This window comes from Alosa sapidissima, chromosome 15, assembly GCF_018492685.1.
Source record: "Alosa sapidissima isolate fAloSap1 chromosome 15, fAloSap1.pri, whole genome shotgun sequence".
In the NCBI taxonomy this organism is placed as follows: Eukaryota; Metazoa; Chordata; class Actinopteri; order Clupeiformes; family Clupeidae; genus Alosa; species Alosa sapidissima.
The window spans coordinates 3,183,251-3,207,178 of NC_055971.1; the positions used below are offsets into that span (position 1 = coordinate 3,183,251).

At 44.7% G+C, this 23,928-nt stretch overlaps 1 protein-coding gene across 6 annotated transcripts in view; it reads left to right on the top strand.

Annotated features, from left to right (window-relative positions):
• Positions 1-23,928, top strand: part of slc8a2b (solute carrier family 8 member 2b) — a 74,161-nt gene that overhangs the window by 45,257 nt on the left and 4,976 nt on the right. For 5 of the 6 annotated variants that reach the window (XM_042063219.1, XM_042063223.1, XM_042063224.1 and 2 more), the window contains exons 2-11: positions 7,826-8,261; positions 9,653-9,790; positions 11,235-11,462; positions 11,966-12,307; positions 12,902-13,360; positions 16,268-16,644; positions 18,339-18,442; positions 18,833-18,850; positions 20,133-20,257; positions 22,508-22,607. In XM_042063219.1, coding sequence (XP_041919153.1) covers positions 7,908-8,261; positions 9,653-9,790; positions 11,235-11,462; positions 11,966-12,307; positions 12,902-13,360; positions 16,268-16,644; positions 18,339-18,442; positions 18,833-18,850; positions 20,133-20,257; positions 22,508-22,607 — 2,245 coding nt within the window. In that variant the 5' untranslated portion in view covers positions 7,826-7,907. Of the gene's footprint in view, positions 1-5,598; positions 5,704-7,825; positions 8,262-9,652; positions 9,791-11,234; positions 11,463-11,965; positions 12,308-12,901; positions 13,361-16,267; positions 16,645-18,338; positions 18,443-18,832; positions 18,851-20,132; positions 20,258-22,507; positions 22,608-23,928 lie in introns of all 6 variants that reach the window. The other variant, XM_042063220.1, reaches the window with a different exon arrangement.

A 23,928-nucleotide genomic window follows, 5' to 3' on the forward strand; every position in this document is an offset into this window, starting at 1 on the left:
CCGTCCCCAATCAGTGTGCCAAATTTCCCAACTTTTTACCATACGGTTCTATGGGCTGCCATAGACTCCCATTGCATATAATAATAATAATAGGAAAACATAGAAACACAATGAGGTCCTCGCAGCTTCGCTGCTTGGCCCCCAATGAAGCATCTCACACACGCATCTAAAGCTAGTGGCCAAAAACACCGATACCTCCGAAAACCACAGATGATAGCTCGCCATCCACTAGCAAAGAAGGACTCGGAGCAAAGTCCTCCAAGCATAGACTGTATATACAGTCTATGCCTCCAAGCAGCATAAGCTCGATCTTTCTGCCTCACAACAAAAACCTATGACACAGGCTGAAGTCAACCATAGGTCTGTCGATGTGCAATATCTTGAATTTCCCCTTGGGGATCAATAAAGTATCTATCTATCTATCTATCTATCTATCTATCTATCTATCTATCTAATAAATATTGAGAGTTATGTAGCCTACAAACACCTGTCTGTTCTACTCATTTAAACTGGCTGCTCAAAACAGCTCAAAAAATCCAAATTCTTTGACATATAGCAACAGTAACGCAAATAGTTACTTTCCCTGGTAACAAGTTACTCTTATCATAGAGTAATTCAGTTACTAACTCAGTTACTTTTTGGAACAAGTAGTGAGTAACTATAACTAATTACTTTTTTAAAGTAACATTCCCAACACTGATGCTGAGATACTGAGATTGACATACTCAGTGAGGTGAGGAGGCAGACAGGCTCACCCAGGAGAGACTATGAAACAGCTGCAGACCCACCCATGTTTTTCAATTCAATGCACAACTGAGCTTGGTAAGACATGGTTCCTGTTAGAATATATGTTATAATAGATAACGCTATTTGCATTCAGTCATTGTAAAGCAGAATGAGCATGTGCACACACCGAGCTGTCTGGTCTTTTATATTGAAAGCTAACAGCTCAGTCTCTTCATCACAGCAGAATATTTCAGGATATAACACCCTCAAGACTTTCACACAGGCTGCATGGTGGAGGAGTGGTGAATTATTGCTGAGATGGAAAATACTCTGTGTACAACATTCCAGAGTCTAATTGATGTTCATGATTTGGAAATGGAAGTAAGTGGGTGAGAACAGTATAGTAAGGCTGCTTAAAGGTCAGTTTACAGTAATCTGATCGATTGGTACTACTTTGGCAAGGTAGTGTGGGGTATCTTTTTCCTGATTAATGTCCTGTCCTGTCTTTCCCCTCTCTCTCCCTCTCTCTCTCTCTCTCTCTCTCTCTCTCTCTTTCCATCTCTCTATGTACCTCTCTTGACCCCTACCCCAGGTGTTACTTATCTCTTCATCTTTTTCACTGTATTACTTTCTTCTCCTTCACCTCCATCCTCCCTTCCTGTTCCTCTAATCAGGCGCCAGCTCTCATTAGCCTGATCATGTCTGCTGCCATTGGCCTGTGGCTTGTTGCTGCAGAGCCACTAGTTACATCTCCCTATGGACAGCTGGGGCTGTTCACATCCACTATGATGCCAAACTGAAGCTGACGACCCTTACACACACACACACGCACACACACACGCACGCGCGCACACTCACACACCCTACACACACACACCCTACACAAACATACTTTCACTCACATGCACAGTGCACATCACCGTGGGTTACCCCTACTGATCACCAAAGCAAAATGTATTGCTATTTCATCTCTCTCTCTCTATTTCTCATTCTCTGTCTCTTTCTCTCTCTGTCTCTCTTTCTCTCCCTCTGTCTTTCTCTCTCACACACACACACGCACACACAAACACACATCATTATTTCATTCAGACCTACAGATAACTGCTTCAGCAGCAACAGAATATCAAAATGCATTGATTAATTTCATTCTCTAATCAGTTTAATCAACCCTACCCCCCACCCCCCCACCCCCGGTGGCTACTCTCTGCATCTGAGTGTTTGCTTGCATGTGCTTGTTTGTGTTGGTGCCTACATGGTGTGTGTGTGTGTGTCTATGTCTGTATGTGAGAAATACACACTGCTAAATTCCCTACAGAACATTATCTCTTTCCTTCTCCTCTCTTTCCCTCCTCTATCTGCCTCCTCTCCTCCCCTTGCCTCCTCTTTGGGTGGGAACATCTGCCTGGCAACAGCAGCAGACTGGGTCAGGCACTGTGTGTGTACGCATCATCACCTGCTTGTCCTTGGTGTGTTTTGAAATAATAGAAGAAAGAGAATAACTGTGTCAGTGTAGCCCTGAAATATATTTAGAGGGTCGTGCAGTGAATTTATCTGTGCTCTGCAATGGCTATTAGTACTGCGCGCGGACTGATAAACCAAAATGTGCTGAGACTTTTTCATGAAACATTAAATCAATGTTCTCTTGTCATGTTTCAAATACTGCATGTTTCCTTTCTTTGCCCCTGGGCCCTTATGTTCAGTGTGCTCACCAGCACCAGCTCCTTTGCTCTCAGCATTCTGCTCAAGTCCTCATGGCCTACAGCACTCCCCTGTACACCACTACAGCACTCCCCTCTCCTGTACTCCACTACAGCACTCCCCTCCCCTGTACACCACTACAGCACTCCCCTGTACACCACTACAGCACTCCCCTCCCCTGTACACCACTACAGCACTCCCCTGTACACCACTACAGCACTCCCCTCTCCTGTACACCACTACAGCACTCCCCTCTCCTGTACACCACTACAGCACTCCCCTCCCCTGTACTATACACCACTACAGCACTCCCCTGTACTATACACCACTACAGCACTCCCCTGTACTATACACCACTACAGCACTCTCCTGTACTATACACCACTACAGCACTCTCCTGTACACTCACCTGTACACCACTACAGCACTCTTCTGTACTATACACCACTACAGCACTCTCCTGTACTATACACCACTACAGCACTCTCCTGTACACTCACCTGTACACCACTACAGCACTCTTCTGTACTATACACCACTACAGCACTCTCCTGTACACTCACCTGTACACCACTACAGCACTCTCCTGTACACTCACCTGTACACCACTACAGCACTCTCCTGCACACCACTACAGCACTCTCCTGTACTATACACCACTACAGCACTCTCCTGTACACTCACCTGTACACCACTACAGCACTCTTCTGTACTATACACCACTACAGCACTCTCCTGTACTATACACCACTACAGCACTCTTCTGTACTATACACCACTACAGCACTCTTCTGTACTATACACCACTACAGCACTCTTCTGTACTATACACCACTACAGCACTCTTCTGTACTATACACCACTACAGCACTCTTCTGTACACCACTACAGCACTCTTCTGTACTATACACCACTACAGCACTCCCCTGTACTATACACCACTACAGCACTCTTCTGTACTATACACCACTACAGCACTCTTCTGTACTATACACCACTACAGCACTCTCCTGTACACCACTACAGCACTCTCCTGTTGATCTAGCTATTCAGCCATCTCTCTGCTGCTCTGTTATTATGGAACACAATGCGTTGATGTCTTTGTTCTCCTTCTTCATGATCTCTTGGGGTGTAGCGTGAGGTGATGGTGTGGGGGCAGCACGGTGTGTTAAGTGGAGGTGACGTGAATGCCTGTAGAAGCAGCAGTTCTATAGCAGCAATGCTATGCTGAGGGTGGCAGCCTCCTCTCGCCCACACGCTCCGGTCCTGCGGCTGCTATACGAACAGCTGAAGCTCAGTTAGGAGCTGCCTGACCAGGGTCATCTGACATCATCTCTGGCAACTGTGATATGGCCAAAAAAATGGATCTACTTCATAGGTGTTCAAATAACATGTTAATGCACATTTTAAAGAACACAGGACAATGGGAAATTAAACCAAGCATAAGAATAATAATAATAATAATAATAATAATAATATACTCTCAGATAGATAGATAGATACTTTATTGATCCCCAAGGGGAAATTCAAGATGAGATCTACTCTAAAAATGAATAAACCAAACTAATAGTTTGTCAGCTAAGTACAATAATAAACTGTTAAATTCAGCAGCCTGTAAAGATGTGGATAATGACAGAAAGGCTCTAGTGTATCTATTTATTTTTTAAATGTGATTTGTCTGTGTGTATAAAGATCCCATTTCTATCTGTGCTGTTTTTCTTCAGCTCCTTGTCTTTTGGAAAAAGGTCAGAAATCTTAATCTCCTTACAGTAGTTCTAACTCTTGACCTCATTAGGCTTTACTTGTGTCACATCCGTCTTTGCAGCTGCATGGTAGAGCTAAACAGTAATTCTACTTAACCATCAAAAACTCTGAAGGAGCCTGACTCACACACACACACACACACACTTTCAGGAGAAGGTCTTATGTGAAAATAACAGCTGGAATGACTGCTTGACTGCGGGACAAAACAATCACTCTAAATTCTTGATTGCAACAGAAAATGTGACTTGATGGCAACATAACTGCAGTGCACGCAGGAAAAAGAGCAAGAGCAAAATGTCTTGCAATTTCAGATTGAATCAATAGGCTGGGGCAGAAACTCCCCTAATCAAATAGAGTGCAATGCCCTCCAGAGAAGGAGCTGATTAGAGAAATAGCCGTCATTGCTAATCTGACCTCCGGTCCGGCCACTGTCTGGAAGCCTGTGGTTAGGAGACTGGGTGGCATTTTGGATGGTGACATTTACTTGGAACAGTCGCCATGGGCCAATCTAAAAAGACACAGGAGAGTTAGCGCCTCACCACAGGAATTAAAACATGGCACTCCTGTTCTACCACTGAGGCCTCAATGGTTTGCAGATAACACATCCTGACTGTTGGTATTTAGCAGGAGAGACCCAGAGCTGACATGCCAAGAGCTCAGATGCTTGTTCTGCAAAAGGGTCCAGAGATGTGCTTTTGATTGTGTTTACTTTTGCCTGCCATGCTGCTGGTTGTTTTGAAAGCGGATGGAGCAGGGAGCCTCTTTCTATTCTTCACCATCCTGAAATCTGGCTGTGGGTCACTCTTCCGTCCCCGTGTTGTTTATTGTGAGTGCTCACTCATGCATGTGGCCATGACTTCATGACTAAGAGCTTTCATTTGGAGGGGGAGTGCAGAGAGAATGCACATGGCTATTTCCTCATCTTTGGAGAGCTCCAAATATATACTGTATTGCGACAGATAGTGATTTGTTTAATTATATATCAAATGGTACATATGGTATTATATGAATCTAAATGTATGAAATATTGTTTGGTATACATTTGTTTTAAGGCTACAGAAATAAATAATGTGTCTGCAGATTGATCTCAAACAGTGTGACAAAAGCAAAAGCAGGACTAATTCAGCCTGTGCTCATCTGTGGCGTGGCCTGCTGAAGTGGGCTCCTCTCACTGAATACAAAGTGCAGAATAGAGAGGCGCAGAGAACTCTTACAGCACCAAGGAACCTGCGCAAAAACAGGTGACCTGAATCAAAACCAATTTGAACCAGTGAAAGCAGCCAAGCCAGTCGTCCAGAGCGACCGACTGCCGCAGCTACAGATCAATTCATTAGTGTGTGTGTTGAGGCTGAGCGGACGGAGTGTGTGTGTGTGTGTGTGTGTGTGTGTGTGTGTGTGTGTCTGTACCAGGGCAGCAGAGGAGTCAGCTGAGGAACAGAATCAGCACTTCAGTCCAACAAAGCCGCCATTCAACCCCCCAGCCAAGCCGCTTCTGATGCTCGTCCATCATCCTGGGTCCGTCTGTTTGAATTATTCTGGGATGAATTGAGGATATAGATAGGAGGTTCCTGTTTTTGTGCCGGACTGCAGTGGTCAGTTGAAGCTGGATGTAGTGCGTGAGGTTTGCTGACACAGAAAAAATACTTGCCAGGCCAATTCCGTTGGTGTGTGTGTGTGTCAGTGTGTGCGTGTACAGCCCTGGCTGTGTTTATGTTAGTATGTGCATGTATGTTGCATGTCCTTTTGCTGTTGGCAACAGGGATTCTCCAAGTCTCCTACTTGATGATACAATGTCCTCCTCAGATCTCACTCTGTGTCTTCTCTTCTTCTCTCTCTCTCTCTCTCTCTCTCTCTCTCTCTCTCTCTCTCTCTCTCTCTCTCTCTCTGCTTCTCGTCTCCATTCCCATGCGATAGATCACCCTCACAACCCCCTCAGCAGGTCGCCATGGAAACGCCCAGGCCGTGCACTGAATATCTATGAGCTCCCGCTACATGGGACTACCCTCTCTCTTCTTCCTCCTCTCACCCCATTTCTCCCCCTCTGGCTCTCTTACTCTCTCACTCTTTCTTTTTGCCCGGGCCCCTCTGTCACACTGCTATTTCCTCACCTTGGCACCACCATTTGAGGTTGCCACAACTCTAAAGTGTGCCCCAAGTTCTTCTCTATTTCCATTTCAACTCTTCAATTTTCCATTCTGTGTTTCCTCTCTTCTCCATGTATTTCTCCTCTGTCTAGCCTGGCCCATTCACTGCTTAACCCCCTACTCCCACCGCCTGCTTGATATTCTGTGCAGAGCCTGGTCAGAGGTACAGCCATCCCACAATCTGAACACTGTGTAGCTAGACCGAGTGTGGAGAATACACCATCAGCCAAACCATCTGTACAATAAACACCCTGTGGCTCTCAAAAGACAGCTTTAAACACCCTGTGGCTCTCAAAAGACAGCTTTAAAAGGGTTCCATAGTTGGAGAAAGGAGAGTGAAGGCTGGAGTGAGAGAATGTCTAGAGCAGGAGGAGAGCAGGGAAGGGAGTGTGTTATATGGGAGAGGGAAGGGCTCTTGGTGTTGGTGGTGTTTAATGTGTGTTGGGAAAGATCATTACAAGAAAAAGAATCCTGAGAGCATTTAATCAAAGTGTAAATCAATGCCTTGGAGTGTTCTCACAAATATCAGTCTCCACACACCTGCTTGGTGTAGAGAGGGCAGTTTAATTCTGCACTGTTAAACTTGATCCCCCTCCACTCTACACACCCTCATAGACCCATTAACAACCTAATAATAATCTAACAAATATGATACTAATCTTAATACGTAAGCAGACCTTTGCATGAAATGCATTTGAGTCATTTTATTTCCCTGTTCCTTGACTAGAGCAACAGAGAGCTCAGCTCACCTGTCTCTGTGTTTGTATTGGGACCCATGGAAAGCATGTGTATTGGCCAACAGGCCCACAAGGCTAGAGCAGGAAGAGCAGGGCAGGGAGGGGGAGATGGACGGGGAAGCACAGAAGACAACAGGTGTCCTCGCTCTGGGGATGGAGACAGGCCTGCTCTCCTCTCCTCTCCTCTCTCCTCTCCTCTCCTCTCCTCTCCTCTCCTCTCCTCTCCTCTCCTCTCCTCTCCTCTCCTCTCCTCTCCTCTCCTCTCCTCTCCTCTCTCCTCCCACGGAAATGCTAATCTCATAAACTGGCAGTGATTCACTCAGTAAACTGGCAGAGGCATGCCCTCACACATGGACACACACCATGCATGTGTACACACACACACACATATACACACACACACACACACACACACTGGAATATTGACATAAAGATGAGAAAACACTTTGACATGACATATCACTCACAAGACCCATAAAGTTCCTCAGTACAGGTAGCCATGCTGTGGCTCGTTTGAGATGAATGCGTTGTGATGATGATTATGCATCAGCCTTCAGGAGCATAACACTATCTCCTATTCCTGCATGCTCTCAAATGTCCCTTTACTTTCACTGTGCAGTATGGCAGCCCAGCTCAAACATACTACTCTGTGTGAAGTGTTTTCTGTCTACGACAGCAACATTACTGTTTGGATGAAAACGGGATGCTACAGTCTATTGATATTTTTTCTGTTTCTTTATGCTTCCCCTTTTCCAGGTGATCTCTGCGAGCCCTCCCTACCTGGCCCGGTCTCTGCCCCCCTCTCATTCCACCTCAGGCCTCCTGCAGGACTGCAGTCATGGCTCTCTCCTCCCCTCCTCTTCTGCTCCTCCTCGTGGTGCTCCTCTCCGCCCTGCCTCCCCTCTGCTCTCCGGAGTCCCAGCCCGGGACTGAGGCCTTCTACCCCAGCTTCCTGCCCTCCGTCTACCCCACGTCCTACTCCAACCTGTCCGATGGGACCCCTGACAAGTGCCTAACGGTGGTCCAGTGCAGGAAGGGCATCCTGCTCCCTGTGTGGGAGCCCGTCAACCCCGGCCTGGGGGACAAGATCGCACGCGCTGTTGTCTACTTTGTGTCCCTCATGTACATTTTCCTGGGCGTGTCCATTATCGCTGACCGCTTCATGGCTTCCATTGAGGTCATTACTTCACAGGTATGTCTTACGTATGTCTCTCTCTTAGATCATGACTCAGGGATGTCAGATTATGGAAGATCAGAGTAACTTCACATTCATAGAGTATGAGGAATTAGATGAGCATGTGTTTGAATTGTTTTGATTTGGCAGTTGATTGGAGTTATATAACAGAAGGGATCATGAGTGAAACATGAGTACAGTGAAAAGCAGGCAGACATTTTAAAATAAGAAAATAAAAGTCTTAATGAATTGATTCAAAGAGAGTGTGGCTGGATTCCTCATGTCTAATATGTGTGGGGCTGCTGTGGCCCACCCTTTGAGGGCTGTGAGTATTGATTTGCTGTTGTTTCCAGTTCTATAATCTACTGCTCTGAGGCTCTTAGTAATGGAATATGTCAAAGTGGGCCCTCCTGTCATCTTTTCATTTTATCTTTTTTTTATCATCAACAAATTTAAAAAAGTCCCCCACCCTTTAAAGAAGCACATTTAAAAATAAAAATACTTTTTACTCTTCAAGAATTTCAGAAATTGACAGCTTTAAATGGTAAATGATTTATCTCTCCCGCTACTATGCTGCTGACATTTTTTTCTGTAAATCAAATTAATAGTACAATATTCTGCTAAAATTGGCTGCCTGAATATTAACGGAACTTTAATGGGTTTTCATTGTCATTCTCATTTAGTGCTAAATGTAATGAGCACAAATGCTGTGCAAATGACCTCTATATGTGCACTCAAGTAGAAAACATATGGACCAAATAGACCAATGTAATTATCTCATGTGTACGCCACTGTGTGCTGCCTATACTGCACAGCTTCCTGTACATCTTTTATTTCATGCATTCTATCCAATGTGGCCTTGGTTATATGATGAGCAGGACAGTATGAGGAGCTGTGTCCCTGAGATAGAACAGGAAGAGAGCCAATGCCAATATGAATGAGCTCATTCAGTCCCTCCATCCATCAGTGGCTCCCTTCAGAAGACACTGTGTTTTTATATAGTTACTGTATGTTGGCATGAATGACTGAGAGAGTCCATAAAGCCACACAAATAAATATCCCAGTGCGTCCCTGCAGGGCAGGAGCTGAGCTTGTGGAGATCAATGGAGTGGGCTGCTGCCTCACTGTGCCTGCTGGGAAGTGGGCTGTGCTTAAGGCCCAAATTGAATCCCTGCTGTGTCCACTTCAGTCTAGATACAGGTGCTAGAGAAACACATTTGATTTCCTTTCCTTGTTTAGAAGGCAGACCTGGCAGCTAAATAGCACTATTCAGCAACGGTTCCCTGTCATTTATAAAGGAAAGGTTCTCCGCCCACAGATGCTAGATTTAGTATAACCCAGTGTGGTGTTATGTGACCTGACACAATGACTGACAAATGAGTGACACCTTCTTTGTTACCGGTGAGCAGGAGAAGGAGGTGACCATCACCATGCCGAATGGGGAGACATCTGTGGCTACGGTGCGCATCTGGAACGAGACGGTCTCCAACCTCACGCTCATGGCCCTGGGCTCCTCTGCCCCTGAAATCCTGCTGTCTGTCATCGAGGTGAGAGGTCAAGCAGTCTGCTTCATTTTTCATATCCTCTTTCTGCTGCTCTCCACCCTCTCTCTTCTCTCTGTCTCTCTCTCTCTCTTCTCTCTCTCTCGCCTCCATCTCTATCTTGGTGATGTGCCCTCACACACTCTGACATACTCTGTGGCTGGCCCAGTGGCTCGTTAGTGTGAGATGACAGCTGTCAGACTCATCATTGTCCAGCCACATTAGCAGCAGCTCGGCTAGCATGACACAGATGGTGTTGAGCAGGCCTCTAATGGTAGCCCCACAGCCTGCTTCTGACATCACTGATTTGAGCGTGCAAAAGCTTATTATCATATTATAAATGGTCTCTGTTCATTTGCAGGCTTAAGAGGGCCGCTACTTGCATCACCTTATGCTAAAATATGTTCATTAATTTTCCCTCATCAGTCCAACTCAATTTCCCACTTGTGAAATTCAACTTAAAGTTACATTTATTTTAAATACTATAATATTGTATCTCTGGTATTGTATGTGAAATGTTTAATTAAGCCTCGTATTGTTGCTGGAACTTCCTAGAAGTAGAACTAGAACTGCTTAAACTATATTGCTAGAACTGTTTGTGTTTCCTCTTTGACTACATGTGCTCTATTGTCAGTGTTGAGAAGTCTCCCATGGAGCATGTAGAGAGTGGGTGTTATGACACATTTGTTCTGCCCTCAAATCAGGAAGCAGACACTACAAGCACACCACATCTCCATCACACATCTCTGTAGGCTGTCTTTGTCAGGAGTTTGTTCCACCTTATGGATGGGAATCTTAGTTTCCTCGATCACATTGAAACCCATAGCTAAATCAGCATTTTAGCACATAAGACACATAGCTAAGATCAGAGATTTTGTGTCTATGCAGATTTAGACAGGTACCGCTAATTCAAAATGCCGCAGCCAGAATTTTAACAAAGAAAAGAGAGCACAGAGTCCTCAGGTCTTTGCACAGGCTCCTAGTTACATTTAGAATTGAATAAAAGTCTTACTAGTTGTCTTTAACTTTAATGTTTTGGGCCAAAACATTGCAGGCATGTTTGTTCAATATAAACCTGATAGGAGCATTTAGCCATTATGCTGTCCACTGCTTGATCCAGATCTCAATGGAGATCAGATCTCCCCCATCAGTAGATTGTTTTAAAAAGTGTCATTTATTATTATTTTCCACTGCCTAATTATTATTTTTCACTGCCTAATCTGTGGACTTACTGCTAATCTCATTTGCTTTGGTGGCAAGAGGAGAACTGAATTGCTAAAAGTGAATGGCAGGTTACACATATGCTTAATTTGGGAACATAGACACTCAAACAAAGATCTTTGCATAATCCTTTATACTGTATCTGTCTGATGTTGAATCTGAATATGAGTGCTCAGGTGGGTGTGAAACATTAATGTTGGGCATGTGCTTTGTGGCGTGATCCTGGCAGGTGTGTGGGCATGGTTTTGTGTCTGGGGAGCTGGGCCCTGGCACCATTGTTGGCAGTGCGGCCTTCAACATGTTTGTGATCATCGCCATCTGCGTGTGGGTCATCCCAGAAGGGGAATCGCGGAAGATCAAGCACCTGCGTGTGTTCTTCGTCACCGCTTTCTGGAGCATCTTTGCCTACATCTGGCTGTACCTCATCCTGTCCGTCATCACGCCAGGAGTGGTGGAGGTGGGTCTGTGAAGTACACACTATTTTATTGGTGGTCTGTGAAGTACACACTATTTTATTGGTGGTCTGTGAAGTACACACTATTTTATTGGTGTTCATTGTGTGCATGTCTTTTTCATGAGCTCATGTGTTTTGGTTTTTGGAAAGTAATGTTATGTCTGCATGTGGATGTGGATGGGAAAAGATCATACACTATATGCCTGTAATGATGATCCATTCTGTGTACTGGGCTGTGGCAGTGCACCCAGTGGAGCTCTTGTGGAAGTGATTTATGGTGCTTTAGCTTTAGCTGCCTTCAACAGACTGTAGTTGCCGTCTGCCGTGGAGTTGGCCGCCTTATGGTGTGTAGCTGGATGCTGTCTCTGGACATCATTGGAGCTGTGATCTCCCAAAAGATTGAATATATGTCCAGGGTAGAAATGGAGTGTGAACGAATAAGTATCTGTATTTGTGCCATTGGTGTGTGTGTGTGTGTGTGTGTGTGTGTGTGTGTGTGACTGCAGGTTTGGGAGGCCGTGGTCACTCTCCTCTACTTCCCTGTGTGTGTGATCCTTGCCTGGATCGCCGACCGCCGTCTCCTCTTTTACAAGTACATGTCCAAGCGTTACCGGGCCGACAAGCGGCATGGCATTGTGGTGGAGACGGAGGGAGAGATGACCCCAAAGGGCATGGAGGGCATGATCATGGACGGCAAGTTCCCCCATCATGGGGGGGCAGTGGGGCCGGCAGAAAACACCCAGGAGGGCACCAACAACACCACAGGCACCGGCACCACCCTGCCCAACTCCAACAGCACCACCGTCACCGTGGAGACCACCAAGGAGCTAGACGAGAGTCGCAAAGAGGTGAGCAGGGGAAGGACACACACACACACACACACACACACACACACACACACACACAGTAGGTTAATGTAGCATACAGAAAAAATGGTCCTTAAATATATTGTAATACTGTAAAACCACCTAGTGTGATTTTGATACAGTTATATTGCTGTTGGCTCAGTCTGCATTCAGTAAAAATAGAACTGTATCCAGTACAAACCTAATTCTATTCCACTCTCTTTACAAAAACCACAGACTCAGTTTGTGAACCAATTTGGACAATGTCCCTAGTGCACTATTTACAGTACGATAAAAGGTCAACTGGTAAATAGAGTAGAATTTAGAGAGTTTTCTTTTGAAGCATCTGTTTAAAGTTTTGGTGTGATGAGAAGAGTGTGTTTAAGTGCATTTTGCAAAGGAAAAAATGATGTATATTTGCAGGGAACTCTTCTTATCCCATACATACTGTATACTGATTTGCTCTCATTATCAGCCATCAGTCCTTTCTGTCTAACTTTTTCTCACACAGATGCTTTTTGTTAGTAGTTTTTCTAGTACACTAGTTAGTACTCCCCCGTTCTGTCCTGTAACAACCTTAACCCTCCCCTGCCCCAGGTCATCCGCATCCTGAAGGACCTGAAGCAGAAGTACCCAGACAAGGAGCTGGACCAGCTGGTGGAGCTGGCCAACTACTATGCTCTGTTGCACCAACAGAAGAGTCGTGCGTTTTACCGTGTTCAGGCCACACGCATGATGATTGGCGCTGGCAACGTGCTGAAGAAGCATGCCGCCGACCACGCCAAGCGAACGGCCATTGCGGAAGAGTGCGAGGACACGGGTGAGGAGGATGACCTGGCCATCTGCAGCCGCCTGGCTTTCGAGAGCGCCCACTACCAGTGCATGGAGAACTGTGGCGTGCTGAAGCTGGCCGTGGTGTGCCAGGGTGGCGCCGGGGAGAGCACCTTCTATGTGGACTACCGCACTGAGGACGGCTCGGCCAACGCTGGCTCTGACTACGAATACGGCGAGGGCACAGTGGTGTTCAAGCCTGGAGACACCCGGAAGGAGATCCAGGTGAGAGAGGGAGGGAAGCAGGTCACATTTTTGGAACGATGAGATGGAAAAGATGGAAGGAGAGAGACAGAGAGAGGAAGAGAGAGAAAGAGAATGAGAGAAAAAAGAAGACAGTGAAGGGAAGAGGGAAGAGAGAGAATAAGAGTACAAAGCAGTTAGCTTCGTGAATAGAGTCTGGGGACTTTGTGTTCACTGGTCCAGCCTAACCAATCACATTGATCAGGCATTATCATTACTTCCTACTTGGCCTAAACAGTACAAACTGACATTAAGCAGCACAGGGGGCGTGGTCAGACTACAAAGCAGTTGGCAAGGAAACAGAAGCACATTTGTTGCAATTGGTTTGTTTCATTGCAGAGTTCAATTTTGTATTTATTTTTGTATAGTTTATTGCATTGCATCTCACACTGTAAAGTGGTGCCATATCAAAAATCTCCCATTTATATTAAAATACAATACAGCATACATGCAAAGATACATTATGCCAATGTATCAGGGATTAATTTTATTTAGGTCACTGTGATATGAGAAAGTGTTATTTATGAGAGGAAATAGGTTATGGTATAGAGATTGCAAAAGTGGACACTAGTGTAGAGACACAAGTGCAAATGTGTCATTCTGTTTCCCTTTTTTTGCAAAACAGCATTCATTTATCTAAAACAGTGCTGTGAAGAGAATAGTACTATGGGAAAAAATGCATTTTGTAATGCTTCCTTTCTCCATTGTGTAAAGAGAAAAGTGGTCTTGGTGATGGGAGAGTTAAAGGTTTGTTAAAGTTTGGTGTTTAAGGTCATGCAAGTCATATAACGCCCAGGTGTGTGTTTATAAAGCACACACCAGGTAGTCATGGTAGTGAAATGCACTAGTAACCAACAATTAAATAAAGTATAAAGCCTAAAGTTATAATGGACCTTCGATAACACTCCATGAAACCAGACCAAATTGGTTGGTTTGGAGAGCAGGGCCATGATGGTTTATTTGATTCTCTGGGCTGTTGCCAAACTGAGTTGGCAAGGCGACGTGTGTCACTATGTTTGTCTCTTGAAGCAGCAAATGCTATGTGGTCCTAATGGAAAAAGGGATGAAGAGAGAAAAGAAGAGGAAAAGGGATGAAATGGCATAGAAGGCTATATTTGCTTCAAATAGTTGTCCCCTGTGAACAGCCTCAGTAAAAAAAACTGCAAAAACATGGCCACTTACAGTAAATGCAGTGTTGGGGAGTAACGGAATACATGTACCGGCGTTACATATTCAGAATACAAATTATGAGTAACTGTATTCCGATACAGTTACAAGTTAAATAGTTGGTATGTAGAATACAGTTACATTGTTAAAATCAATGGATTACTTGACGATACTTCTCTGTTTCATAAGTTTATTCACTCTCTAAATAAATTAAGGCCACTCCCAGAAGCTCCTGAAAACAATCTATGATGAAATTGTTTAAATCCAAGCCCCGCCGTCTTGCACTAGCCTCAAAACGCAGCGCGCATTATGGACGCGTCATCGGAGACCCTGAAATGACTGTTTGCACAGCAAATTAGGAGTAAAGTAAGTGGAGGTAACTCCTGTTCCTCACTGATCGTGGTTCCTGATGTCTGTTCAAAGGATATTTTCCCAAGTATTAATAGCTCCGGCTACTTCGGCCAATCGGTTACACAGTTTGCTAATCAATAAACAAAGCCTAGTTCACGTGTTGATTTAGACCTACAATAAAACCAATCTCTAAAATAGGCACTGCATTCTAAGTTTTTTATTCTAACTTAAAATAGCTTTATGGATTATTTTTTTTCTAATTAGATCTACATTTATGTTTTAAAATGCAGCCTCTGAAAAATTATTATTGTGCATATTTTAACGTGCAGTTTTTGATTGTCATTACGCGATCACGTTCATTTTGAGAGCACTGATATACAGTAGCCTATAGTGTTTACATTTACAGGTCATTTGCGTTCCACCTGTCATATGCGCCCCTCACTTGTACTGGGTTGATGCCACCAAAAAATCTCACAGGCACACCTTAATTATAATTTCTGCCTACGCCCTTAAAGTAGCCTATTTATTATGACCGCCGCGCAGCGAAGCGGTGAACAAGAGTCTGCCATACCAAATGAATTCATACACACATATATGCATACATATATGCATACGTGAGTATGAGCTTATAATATCTTCTAGAAAAGGTTTAATTGGAAACCCCTTTGCAAATGTAATTGCCATTTACAATCATAAACCACTGCAACAACAGAAGCTTGAGAGAAATGTGTTGCTTGTGGACAAGCAAAAAGGTCTACATTTTGTAGAGCATTATGCTTAAGTCTGATTCATTTTCATTTAAAAGTATCTGTTTTGAACCCTCTAGGAACAGATATAGAGTGTAGTTGGTTCAGTTATGTTATAATGTTTTCAGCCAAATTCATATTTTTATTGTTAAATTTTCTTTTGGCTATACAGTAGAAAGTTTTGTCTGTCAGTTTATAGCCAGTTTGGAACTGCCCGTAAATTTGCCTGTTTAATTATTAAAGCTACTACGAACTCACTTCAGTATAAGACATTGTTATAAGGTCAATTGCAAGTAAAGGGTACTAAACCTCAGATTCTTTCAGGATAAGGCCTTTAGCTGAATAGTGGTTTTATGTGTTGGCCAATTCAAATAAAGTAGGGCTTAATGGGCATCCTTGTCTGACACCTTGCTGAGGAAAACTATTCTTTCCTGACCTTTCCCATTTTGACCTCTCCTCTCACTTCTCCTCTGCCCTCATCTCATCTACTCTTTTGTCGTCTGCTGTTCCATCCTCTCCTTCTCTTCCTCTACACTTCCCTCATGGTCTCTCTATTCCTGCCCTCCCCACTCCCTCCAACCTCCCTTCTCCTCCTCTCCTCTTTCTTTCCCTTTCTTGCTCTCAGGTTGGCATCATTGACGACGACATCTTTGAGGAGGACGAGCACTTCTTTGTCCGCCTGCTGAACCTGCGGGTGGGGGATGCAGAGGGCATGTTTGAGAGTGACGAGGTCGGCGCGGCTCCAAAGGGACGACTGGTTGAGCCTCTGGTTGCCACAGTGACCATCCTGGATGATGACCATGCCGGCATTTTCACCTTCGGCGAGCGGCTGCTGCGCGTGAGTGAGAGCGTGGGCACCATGGAGGTGACGGTGGTGCGGAACTCGGGCGCCCGGGGCACGGTCATCCTTCCCTACCACACAGAAGCAGGCAGTGCCAAGGGGGACGGTGTGGACTACGAGGACGTGAGAGGAGAACTAGAGTTTGTCAACGATCAAACCACGTAAGAAAAACAATCAGCTGCATGAGTGAAAAGCGGAGAAAGGTCTATATACAGTATATCAGTGAGTGGAGACATGACAGCCAGGCTTAGAGAGAGAGGAGAGTGCCGAGAGAGAGAAAACTCAACTCCGAGCACTGAGTGTGTACTTGTGAAGTGCTGTTGGTAAAGGGGAGAGAAAGGTGGGGCTGAGTGGAAATATGACGGTGTAAGAGAGTGACAGACATTTTGTTGGAGGTGAGACTAATGGTGATAGAGAGAGGAAAAGTTTGAGTGAATGTGTGAAAACTTGAAGGAGTGTGAAGTTCATTTTTAGATGCATGGAGGGAAAGACTCGACTAAGTGTGAGTGTTCGAGAGTGTGAGAGAGATTTTGATTGAGGTAAGGAGCGAGAGAATTCAAAGACCAGTGAGTGGGAGACACAGAGTGAGTCCGTCTGAGAGAAAAACAAAAAGTGTGTAAAAAGAAAATAGGAAGGGGGAAGTCAGTGCGCCACGGTAATCACTGTCTTCCATCTTTCCTGGAAAGACTAAAGTATCTATCTATCTGTCTAGAAGGAGCGGAGATGAGCAGGACTCGTTTTTCCCTCTACAACTTAATGCATTATTCATGGAGGCCAAACTGTTAGGAGTCCCAGTTTGTTAATAGCAACACAGAACAGAATATTAAAATAGCCTGGTGTAGCTCTGCTGTTTGGCTTTGTGGAGCCTGGTATGATCAAATGTGCTTTGTATGACAGGAAAGATATATGGAGAGAGAGAGAGAGAGAGAGAGAGAGTGACCACTGAGGTTAGGCAGACGGTGAAGTTCAGGTTTCTAATTGCTCCGTAATTGTTGTGGTGTAAACGCTGAGTCTCACAATTGCACATTGTAAATGAAGCTCCCTATTACCCATTTGCATTATATTTCACTGGGGTTACCCACACCATTCCACCGAGAGTGTCTGGTTCTGATAATTAAAGGAGTAGAGCACCATTAGTCAGTGCAGCCTCACACTGACATATTGTCAGCTCTGACGGCACCAGACCTTTGGGCCACCTGCTTGTGCTCCACCACTTCAGATGTTGTTGTGGTGACTGATAGTATGTCCAAAGGTGATACTACCATATGTAATGTATGTGTGTGTACATATCCACAGATCATATACTGTATAGTTTGTACATGTGTGTGTGTATGCCCATGTATGTGTTGGTTGATGACAGACTCTGGGGAGGCGGTGCTCAGGACCTGTTTTGAATAATTCAGGTTGTGTGTGATAAAATATTGATGTGGGTGCTGGCTCTGTGACGTGATTTAAGTGCTGAGCTGAGGCTGATCATTCTTATAGGGCCAAAGCCAGGCCTGCTAAGAGGGATATGGCTCAGCTGTCTGGGTGACTGACTACTCCAACTAGTCTAGTCCTCTACCGCTGGGGTGGGGTTGGTGTGTGTGTGTGTGTGTGTTTGTGTGTGTGTGTGTGTGAGAAACTTACTTTTTCTCAGTCCCAGGGGCAGGACATTAAAGATTTATTATGAGTGCGCTTGTCTGTCTGTGGGGGGGGTGGGGGTGGGGGGGGGGGGGCAGGAAGAGGGCTTCCTCTAATTTTTGTAATGCAGTGAATCTTATGTAAATCCTCTTGTCATGCTAATGGTTTTATTGTGCATAAACTTGGGTAACCAACAGTTTTATTTATTTTGTGTGTGTGTGTGTGTGTGCAGTCAGACAATTCAAGTGCGCATCACTGATGATGAGGAATATGAAAAGCATGAGAATTTCTTTATTGTGCTGGATGAACCACGCTGGCTGAAGAGGGGCATCTCAGGTAAGTGTCTCCCTGTGCTTCTGTGTACATTTAGACTGATGGAATGGAGGGTTATATTGCTGTGATCAGGGTTTTTCTAGCGTTTCCCCCCAATTTGTCATCAGAAGGTTATCAATAACGGTCAGTTGATACAGTATCAGTTAGTCTGCCATGGGGCAGCAGTGTCAGTGAGCCATTATAAAGACAGCCCAACCCCAGGTATTGCTTTAGGGAAACTCTATCCCCCAGGTCTCCAGTCTTTCTGTTAACCCTCATCTCCTCACTAATGAGCAGGAGTAACGTTACTAAAGCCATGATAACCCCCACCACTGTTCACACACCACTGAATAACCTGCTCAAGAGAGGGCAGGAAACTAACCTCTCACCTTTCTTCTTTCATTTCCTCAACAGCTTTGCTACTCAACCAAGGTACTGTAACCCTCACACTCACAAGCCATCCCATACAGCAGCCTGTCCCGTTCCCCATGCCCTCCCCAGTCTCTCTCTCACACCCCTCTCTCATGTTAGAGCTCCAGTTTAGCACAGACTTCACACACATCCATATCATTAAAGAGCTCATAAGCACCCAGACATTCTTTATTATCAGGTTATTGTGTCATGGTTTTTTAGCATCCTACACGTCAAACTGTTTCCACCTCCTCAGTAGCCATGAGATGGTGTATCTGTAAACACAGCAAAGGGAAAAGCCTCTCGGAACCTCCTCGCCACATTCAGCAGCTCGGTTGAGTGTCATGGTTGCCCCAAGATGACAGAGGCAACTCTCTCGCTCCACTGTGAAATATGTCACCAGTTGGGAGCAACAGTATGATTCAGCAGCTCTCGCACAGCAGCCCTCTCAGGGGATGAGGAGCTATGCTTTGTTAAGGGTCAGGAAACAAAGGGTCAGAAGCAGGCTTCACTCAGAACGAACGAACTCAATTACAGACAAAAAAAATGGACTTTGCTTTGAATTGATTGTTTTACTATTGCGTGTGTCTTGGTGTAGTGCCCTCTTACACACAAACCTGAAACATTATACAACAACATTTATACAAAGTGCAGCCTTTTCTTCTTTTTATTAAAGATCAGCCAAAATCCTATCTCTGCTGTAGCAGAGGCCATTCCTTGAACCACCTGAGGGTATGTAGAACATTACTGTTACACGAGCAAAGTGTTATGGAAACAGTGAGGCAGCAATGGCCCTGTCTTCATGTGATAATTAGAGTCTGCTCTGTAAGCTGGGAGGCAAGCGGTGGAGGCAGAGAAATGAGGAATGATCTTAGCTTTGCCATTTTGCTGAACAGCCTGTTGCAGCCAACTGTGAGTTGCTGCCATTGTTCTGTTTGGATGTGAGTGTGTGTGTGTGTGTGTGTGTGTGTGTGTGTGTGTGAGTGTGTGTGTGTGTGTTCATGTTTCTATTTTATCCCATTACCCTTTTCTTCTTTCTGTTACTCCCCCTTTCCCTCCTTGTCTTTCTTGCTCCTGCTTGCTGTGTTGATTGTATCAACATCATTTGATCTGTCTCTGCTCTACTCTATAATCTATACCCTATCTGCTCCAACAATCTGCTCTCTCCTTTATTCCTTTCTGTCTTTCCTCTGCCATTCCCCTTTTCATTCCATCTATCTCCTCTCTCTCTCTCTCTCTCTTTTTCTCCATCACTCTCTTCCTCCTCTGTCTGTCTCCATCCCTCCCTCCTTCCCTCTCCCAGAGGATCCAGAGGGGCAGATGAGTGCGGAGGAAGAGGAAGCCAGGCGCATAGCTGAGATGGGGAAGCCCATCTTGGGGGAACACAGTCGGTTGGAGGTGGTCATAGAAGAGTCCTATGAGTTCAAGGTAGACTCCCCTGTCTTCTCTTATTGTGTCACACAAACACAGACACAGACAGACTGACAGAAAGACAGACTGACTGACTGACAGGCAGGCAGGCAGACACACACACACACACACACAGACAGACACACACACACACACACACACACACACACACAGATGGGTTTCCCGCAGGAAATGTGTTAGTCAAGGTGGTAGGTCGTAGGTCCCGGGGGGGGGGGGGGGGGGGGGGTCTGGTATCGGTTGTGCTGTATCAAAATGTGCAAATGTGATCAGTCACTACTTATGGCAGAGCTGACAACTAGCATTGCTACAAGCCATCCTCCTTGGCTTTAAAAAGATCATTTCAAGGGCCCTTTGGTAATTGCACTGTTTTACTATTGGACCATTAATGCTTATCTTCATGCAGGCTGTCAGACTGTTGACCTGCAGCCTGTTCAAAAGTCTGTCCTGATCTATACACCGAGAGTGAATGAAGTTTAGATCATTTTATAGTTTTGTGTAATATGGATGGAATTTGAGCGCGGAACGCTTTTTAATTTAGAGGCCGGAGTGGCCGCTCTGTTCCGCTCCCATACCGCTCACACCACGAGTCTGAGGCCCACTAATAAAACCAAGACCGTTAAATTTCAAAGATATTGGCCATATAGCCTAAGTTCGTTGATGGGGATGGAGTTAGCTAAATAATTTAGAAAGCATACGCGTAGGCACGGATGGGCCTGGACGGGCCTACGCCCGTCTATTGTCAGTCTTGCGCGTCCGATTAGACGCGCAAGTGAACACTGTGCTGAGAGCAGGTGGCTGTTTACTCGGCCGCTTCTCCGGTCAAATTCGCGTCAGGTAAATTTAGCTCCCCGGTCCCAAAGAACTAAGAGCAACGGCAATATATTTCACTCAGAACATTTATTTTAAAAGACTGCAACACTGATAGTGCAACAACAAACAAGCTTGGCAACATTAACTAAAGGGATCAGTCGGGATTAATTGCCAAAAGAACGAAAATGACAAATCACGCAGTCGGCTAAATATTTTAAACTTGCGCCAAACGGATGAACCCAGCATCGGTGCGTCGCATAAATTAAAACACAAATTGAAGCAACAACCTGATCATTGGACAACCCTACCACTAAACATTTCCATAGGCCTGCAACGTTTATGACATAAAAAGTGGAATATGAACGCATTTCATCACACCTGACAATTAAACGGAGCTGTGGCTGTTCGCGATTTGACTGATTCTTGAGAACGAGGAGCAAGATATTTGCACCGCTCAGGGGGTCGTTTCTAGAAAAGTTAGCAACGACGTTGCTTAACCACCATGGTACGACGCAACTTGCGAGATGCGAGATCCACAAGATGAAGATGGGAAATGGAACTCTGTGAAGGAATAATGAGCCAGGCATTTGGTCTGCACCAAATGCCGCTTGGCATCACACTGCAGTTTGATTAGTTTCATGTCATTGCTGGATCATTGCAGATTTAACATTTGCCTGCCTAGGGGCTGTTATGATGAGTCATGAAAAAGTCATAGATGGGTTAGCTCAAAAAATAACCAGTGGTTATTAAAACATTTTTTATCACTGCTTGTGTTTTTGTGTAAACATCCAGACTATGTTCTCAGAGATCTATGAATTATAGATGGGGGCAAATGTAACGGATGCCAGCTAGCTGTGCGTGTGGAACGTTAGTAAACCTCCCCCCCCTGCTGTTTCGCGGGTTTGAGTCCGGGCGTGTGCAGGGTTGAACCGCGCAGGTTCAACACAACGCAGGTTACACTGGTGCCGTGACCCGGATCGGGGGTGGTTTAGGGGGGTGAGTGTAACGGATGCCAGCTAGCATAGCTGTGCGCATGGGATGTTAGTAAACCTCACTCCCCGACGCCTCAAGAGCAGTGCTTGCTTGAATGCTAGCAGCCTGGGCTTTTACCTCGATCCGAAGTGTTGCTGTTTCGCGGGTTCGAGACCGGGTGTGTGCAGGGTTGAACCGCGCATGTTCAACACAACGCAGGTTACACAAACACAGTTTAATCATTTATGAATATTGAAATATATTTAAAGAGGAGTGTAAGGTTATTTCAATAGAAGCAAATAAAGCAATCCCAGAGGTTTCTAAAAAAAACACACAAAATGTTTCTGAAAAATATGATTACTATTATTTTCCATTTCTCTATTATGAAGTTCATTCATTCAGTAGGTATTGTCAGAGTTGTGCACCGCTGGTTAGACGTGTGTTTGTGTGTTTTGTTATTACTAGAGCACTGTGGACAAACTCATTAAGAAGACCAACCTGGCCCTAGTGATTGGCACACACTCTTGGAGGGAGCAATTTATTGAGGCAGTGACCGTCAGCGCAGGTTTGTAGCTTTTTCATCATCTTTAATGTCTCTACCTCCTTTTGAATATAGGGGTTGTCGTGGAGGCCAAACGCAAGTAAACAGTTTATTCTTGTTTTAACACTCTGTAAAGCGCCATGAGACATGTGTAATGTTTTGGCGCTCTATAAGTGAAATTAAATTGAAATTGAAATGTATCCGCCTCTGAAATATCAGAAGAGTTTATCACCAAATAACATTCAAAAATCACAGTGTATTATCCACACTCACAATATGTACACTCTTCAACACTAGGAACCATTTAATACCACTGGTATTGTTATAAACATTGCACTATAATCTCCACCATCATCAAACATGTACTGAATGCCTTTTTTAAAAATCTATTCCGCATGGCACAGTCCACCTTACTGTGATCACATCATAGTTAACCCACCCCTTAATGTAGAAATGGGTATTTGTGTATGTTTGTGTGACAAATTGTGTGTGTGTGTGTGTGTCACTGTGATTCTCTATTCCGTTGTGGTGACAGATCATTCACAGGGCCCACACTGGCGTTGGCACTTTCTCCCCAACCTAATGAGTCTGACCAGGCCAGGGCCCTGAAGCTCTTCATTACTTTGTTACTGTCCACCCCCATCCCCACTGTATTCAGCACACATAATGATGTAATGTGATATGTGTTTTTTTGGGCCCACCTGTTTCATACAATCTAATACCTCCTTGGCAAAGTCCACAGAAACACAGGTGGAGTCACATCTATAACACCTGTAGAGGAAGTGTGTTTTACCAACGATATGACAAAAGCTCACCACACACACACATGCAAGTTGTCATTTCAAGAAATGACCACAGCAGTGGCCATGTGGAAAATATAAGAGCACAACACAGGCAGGTACACATTCACAGTGTTACACTGCCCTCTGCTGGGCCTTACAGGGTAGTGCGTGAAAGTGTGGGGTAGTGCAGGGTGTGCAGTGTGCAATGCCTGGGATCTGTTGAATAATGGGACCTGTTGAGCTGGTCCTCTGACACTCAAACCTGGGATTATATTTTAATTATACCTTTTGTCCATACATGTTTTGATGATACAGCCTTACCTTAGCCTACATATAGTATATGAATATATGTGAATGTGTGTTTGTGGTGTTCATCTGGTATGTATGTAGATAGAGATAGATGGATAGATAGATACTTTATTGATCCCCAAGGGGAAATTCAGGGGGCTCAGTAGCATACAGACATCACATACAACATGCACTTACAGCAGAAATGGTAAACATAAGTATAAGTATAAACATATAACTAAACTCCACTGTACAATAAAGACAGTAGAAGATAA